Raw genomic sequence first — 6,000 nt, 5'->3', positions numbered from 1 at the left:
AATGATTTGTTCATTTCAAATACCTTCTTTAGACAGCATAAGAGACAACTATACACATGGACACATGGACCTCACCAGATAAAATACAAAGATAACAAATTGACTATATTTGTGGAAAGAGATGATGGAAAAGCTCTATATCATCAGTCAAAATAAGGCCAGGAGCAGATTGTGGAACAGACCATCAATTGCTCATTCGCGAATTCTAACTGAAGCTGAAAAAAATTGAAAACAAGTCCACAAGAACTAAAATATGACCTTGAATATATCCCACCTGAATTTAAAGATCGTCTGAAGAACAGATTTGATATATTAAACACTAAAGACTGAAGACCAGAAGAGTTGTGGGATGACATCAAGAACATCATACAGGTAAAAAGCAAAAAGTCATTAAGAAGAAAAGAAAGAAGCAAAAGGCCAAAATGGATGTCAGAAGAGACACTGAATGTTAGAAGAGACACTGAAACTTGCTCTCCAGCATAGAGATGCCAAAGCAAATAGAAGAAATGAAGAGGTACAAGAGCTGAACAGAAAATTTCAAAGTTCGGCTCAAGAAGACAAAGTCAACTATTACAACAAAAAATGCAAAGATCTGAAGTCAGAAAACCAAAAAGGAAGAATGACCTCAACATTTGTCAAGCTGGGGGAACTGAAGAAAAAATTCAAGCCTCGACTTTCATTATTAAAAGATTCTCTAGGCAAATTATTGAATGATGCAGAAAGCATCAAAAGAAGGTAGAAGGAATAACCAGAGTCACTGTACCAAAAGGAAATGGTTGATATTCAACCATTTCAAGAGGTAGCATATGATCAAGAACCAGTGATACTGTAGGAAGAAATCCAAGGTGCACTGAAAGGCTTGGCAAAAAACAAGGCTCCAGGAATTGATAGAATAAAAATTGAAATCTTTCAAGAAAGTGAGGCAGCACTGGAGGCACTCACTCATCTTTGCCAAGAAATTTGGAAGACATCTATCTGGCCGACTGATTGAAAGAGATCCATATTTGTGCCCATTCCAAAGAGAGGTGACCCAACGGAATGCAGAAATCATCGGCCAATCTCTTTGATATCCCATGTGAGTTAAGTTTTACTAAAGAAGCTCTGGTAGCGTAGTGGTTATGAATTGGGCTGTGAACCTCAGGGTCAGCAGTTCGAAACTACCAGCTGTTCTGCAGGAGAAAGATGAAGCTTTCTGCTCCCGTAAAGATTTACAGCCTCGGAAACCCTGTGCAGGGTCGCTATGAGTCAGAACTGACTCCACAATACATTACAACAACAATAACAAAAGGTAATACAGAAACGGCTGCAAGCATACATTGACAAAGAACTTCCAGAGGTTCAAGCCGGATTCAGAAGAGGCCATGGAATGAGGGATATCATTGCTGATGTCAGATGGATCTTGGCTGAAAGCAGAGAATATCAGAAAGATGTTTACCTGTGCTTTACTGACTATGCAAAGACTTTTGAATGTGTGGATCATGACAAGCTATGGACAGCATTGCAAAGTATGAGTATTCTGGAACACTTAATTGTGCTCATGAGGAATCTGTACATGGACCAATAGGCAATTGTTCGAACAGAACATGGAAACACTGAATGGTTTAAAACTAAGAAAGGTGTGCGACAGGATTGTATTCTTTCACCATACTTATTCAACCTGTATGCTGAGCAAATCATTCAAGAAGCCGTGTTATATGAAGAAAAATGTGGCATCAGGATTGGAGGAAGACTCATCAACAACCTGCGATATGCAGATAATACAACCTTGTTTGCGGAAAGTGAAGAGAATGAAAATATTTACTGATGAAAATCAAAGACCACAGCCTTTGGTATGGATTACATCTCAATATAAAGAAAACAAAAATTCTCACCACTGGACCAATAAACAACATTCTTATCAGCGGAGAAAAGATTGAAGTTGTCAAGGACTTTATTCTTCTCGGATCAACTATCAACACTCATGGAAGCAGCAGGCAAGAAATCAAAGGACGTATTTCATTAGGCAAGTCTGCTGCACAAGACCTTTTTAAAGTGTTGAAGAGCAAAGATGTCAGCTTGAGGACTAAGGTGCGCCTGACCCAAGACATGGTATTTTCAATAACCTTGTATGCATGCAAAAGCTGGAGAGTGAATAAGGAAGACTGTAGAAGAATTGATGCTTTTGAGTTATGGTGTTGGAAGAGAATATTGAAAGTGCCACAGGCTGCCAAAAGAACAAACAGATCTGTGTTGGAAGAAGTGCAGCCAGAGCATTCCATGGAAACCAGGATGGCCAAATTTCATCTCTTATACTTCGGACATATTTTTAGGAAGGACCAGTCATTGGAGAAGGAGATCATGTTTGATTAGGTGGAGGCGCAGAAAAAACAGGAAAACCTCCAGTGTGATGGATTGGCAAAGTGGAAGCATCACTGGGCTCAAGTGTGGCAACAATTGTGAGGTTGGCCCAGGACCGGGCAGTGTTTCATTCTTTGTACATAGGGTCACTATGAGTCAGGACTGACTCGATGGCACCTAACAACAACAACAACAAAAATTTTGAGCATGGTGGCTCCATAAGATAAACACTAGACTATGAACTACAAGGTCGGTGATTTGAGCCCACGAGTCACTCCACAGTAGAAAAAGGAGGTTTTCTCTTCCTGCAAAGATTTAACCCTGTACAGGGTCACTATAAGTTGGGACCGACTTGATAGTACTTAGCAACAATAATGATATTTAGCAAGTTCAGCCTCTGAGGCTGCCTCCTCATCTATTTTTTGGTGGAGATTAGATGGGCTAATTTATTTATATATGGTACTTCATATACTAAGTCCTGGTGTTGTGCTGAACCACAAAGTCGGCAGCTGCTCCACTCCTATAAAGGGTCGTTATGGGTCAGAACTGACTCGATGACACTTAGCAACAATAACATACTAAGTATTGGAATATTAAAACTTTTCTTAATATTTACTCTTTTGTTTCTAAACTGCTTTTTTGTTAAGAGTCCAACATGGTTTTAGAGTTTTATATATATATATATATATATATATATATATATATATTTGTTTATTTATTTTTAAACTTTTTATATGGGAAAAATTATGTTGTATTAACTCAGTATCTTTTTTTCTTTATCTGTTTATCCCCCCACTACTTCCTTCTCTCTCTTCTACCTTCCCCCCTACCCCATTTTCTCTTACATATGTTGTTATTGTTGTTGCTGGCATGGTAACATCTTTTCTCTTTTGCCTGTAGATATTATTTGTGTCTTCAGCTTCGGCAAGATATAGTTGCAGGACGTCTGCCCTGTTCCTTTGCAACCTTAGCATTGTTGGGTTCATATACCATTCAGTCTGAGCTGGGAGACTATGACCCTGAACTTCATGGTGCAGAGTATGTAACTGATTTTAAATTGGCTCCAAATCAGACCAAGGAGCTTGAAGAGAAGGTCATGGAACTCCATAAATCATACAGGTGAATATGACTGCAGGGTTTTTTCTGTGCTTGTTCTGGTAGTAAATTTAAATCATTGATCTGCTCTTGATTCACTTTTTGCCTTAGAGGGAGCATGGATCAACTTGAGCTTTGCTTCCTTCACTGTTTGACTTTGGGCAAGTTATTTCAATCCTCTGAACCTTAGTTTTCTCAACTGAGTAATGGGAGTTACATTGTAGGATGAAAATAAAGGAATATGCGTAAAGCATTTAGCATAGTTCCTGGAACATAGTAAATGTCCAGTAAGTTATAGTTGTTATTATTATTATTATTACCATACTGTTTTCCCAAGATTTTAAACATCTTATACTGTATTACAAGAGTCCCTGTTTAGTGCACAGTTAATGTGCTTGGCTGCTAACTGAAAGGCTGACAGTTCTAGTCCACTGAAAAGTGCTTTGGAAGAAATGCCAAGTAATCTACTTCTCAAAAATCAGCTATTGAAAAGCCTCTGGAGCCCAATTCTACTCTGACACACATCAGATCACCATGAGTCAGAATCAACTCTACAGCAACTGGTTTTTGTTTTGTTTTTAATACTGTATTAGGTGCCTTGTGATCATTAAAGCAGGGGTTCTTAACTTGAAATCCATTTAGCCATGGGTAGATTTTGTTTTAATGTTTTTCCTAGTTTTCATAACCATTTCCAGTCTCTTTTACTATCAAAGATGCTACATAACTAGTATTCTTGCACATAAATAGCTGGGCATATACATATGAGGGGGCTTCAAAAAATTTGTAGAAATTTTTCATTATCTTTCTATTCTAATTTTTCCATGGACTTTTTGAAGCCCCCTTGTAGCTAAGGGAAAAAAAACCTTGAAATTGCTGAATAAGAAAGAGTTGGATGCCTTTTAACTTTTGATTGGTATTGCTAAAAGTTTTTTCAACTTTACAGTTTCAACAACAAAGTATAGAAGTGCCCATACTTTCGGTAATACAGGCAATTCCTGGGTTACAAATGAAATCGATTTTAAGTGTACCTTTAAGTCAAATTTATAGGTACATCAGAACAGGTGTGCATGGCTCTCAGCTCTAAGCCTTTACAATGCTTTGAAAGCTGCAGGTAGGACAGCAAATGAAGGAGAATATGATAAAGAATTTGTTTTGAGTAGGGGTTAGTTCAGTCATTTCAAAGTGAGGGCAAATTTACATAACTTTAAAGTATAAGTACTAGTCCATAAATTGGACGTTTGATGTTTGTAACCCTGGCACAGAGGCAGATTAACCAGTAAGCACTGTATGCACTGGGTTGCATTAAGCAAGGTACACATAGATTTATTTGCTAATCTGTGGTGAGCAACTTTCACCGTATCATTGGCCTGATGGGGGTTGGGGGTTAGGAGAAATTGTGCATTGCACAATTGGTTCTTCGCATGGATTGAATTGTGTCCCCCTCAAAATATGTGTCAGCTTGACTTGGTTATAATTTTAAGTGGTTTGGCAGTTATGTAGTGGTCCTCCATGGTGTGATGTGATGTGATAAAATGGTAAAGGAGTAAGGATAGGATGTAACACACTTAATCCCATCACAACCCTAATCTGATATATGGGGATTTTCCCTGGAGTGTGGCCTGCAACACCTTTTACTTACAAGAAATAAAAGGAGAGAGAAGTGAGCAGAGATTACAGGAACCTAATGCCACCAGGAAACAAAAGCCAGGAGTGGAGTATGTCCTTTGGACCTGAGGTCTCTGTACTGTGAAGTTCTCAGATCTAGGGGAAGATTAATACCAAGACATATAGAGATCTCCAAGGAATGCTGGATTTACAGATGCTGAAAGGAGGCAAGGGCCTTTTACCAGAGCCTACAGAGAGATAGAAGTCCTGGGGTGGTGCTGTAGGGTAAGCACTGGACTGCTAACTACAAGGTTAGTGATTCAAATTCACCAGCCACTCCTTGGAAACCCTATATAGGGTTTCTGTGAGTCAGAACCTAACAACAACAACACAAAGAGAGAAACTCTTCTCTTAAAACTGGCACTCTGAATTTGGATTTTTAGTCTCCTAACTCACCAGCTGCTCCTCGGAAACCCTATACAGTGTCGCTGTGGGTTGGAACCGACTCGACAGCACTTATCAACAACAACAACAAACTGTGAAAGGAGTCCTGTGTGGTGCTGTGGGATAACACACTGGACTGCTAATCCAAAGGCTGGTGCTTCAAACCTACCAGCCACTCCTTGGAAACCCTATACTGAATCGCTATGAGTCAGAACTGACTTGACAGCACTTAACAACAACAACAACAAACTGTAAGAGAAGGAGCACTGATAGCATAGTGGCTTGTGAGCTAACCACAAGGTCAGCAGTTCGAATCCATCAGTCACTCCTGAGGCTTTCTGTTCCCATAAAGATTTATAGCCACCGAAACCCTATACAGGGTCACTATGAGTTGGAGCCAACTCGATGGCACATAACCACCACGACCATCAAACTAAGAGAATGTATTTCTGTTTGTTAAAACCATCCACTTGTATTTCTGTTTTAGCAGCACTAGATAACTAAGACAAACCCATGGGT

At 39.2% G+C, this 6,000-nt stretch overlaps 1 protein-coding gene across 6 annotated transcripts in view; it reads left to right on the top strand.

The window, feature by feature from the left end:
- The window catches only part of EPB41 (erythrocyte membrane protein band 4.1 (elliptocytosis 1, RH-linked)), a 256,505-nt gene that overhangs the window by 150,710 nt on the left and 99,795 nt on the right, over positions 1-6,000 (top strand). For all 6 annotated transcript variants that reach the window (XM_006862207.1, XM_006862203.1, XM_006862206.1 and 3 more), the window contains one exon: positions 3,238-3,456. In XM_006862207.1, the coding sequence (XP_006862269.1) occupies positions 3,238-3,456 (219 nt within the window). The remainder of the gene's footprint in view (positions 1-3,237; positions 3,457-6,000) is intronic.

Source organism: Chrysochloris asiatica, unplaced genomic scaffold (assembly GCF_000296735.1).
Source record: "Chrysochloris asiatica unplaced genomic scaffold, ChrAsi1.0 scaffold00047, whole genome shotgun sequence".
NCBI classification, from domain to species: Eukaryota; Metazoa; Chordata; class Mammalia; order Afrosoricida; family Chrysochloridae; genus Chrysochloris; species Chrysochloris asiatica.
Note: the sequence above shows the minus strand (reverse complement) of the source record. Positions and strands in the feature narration are given on the sequence as shown.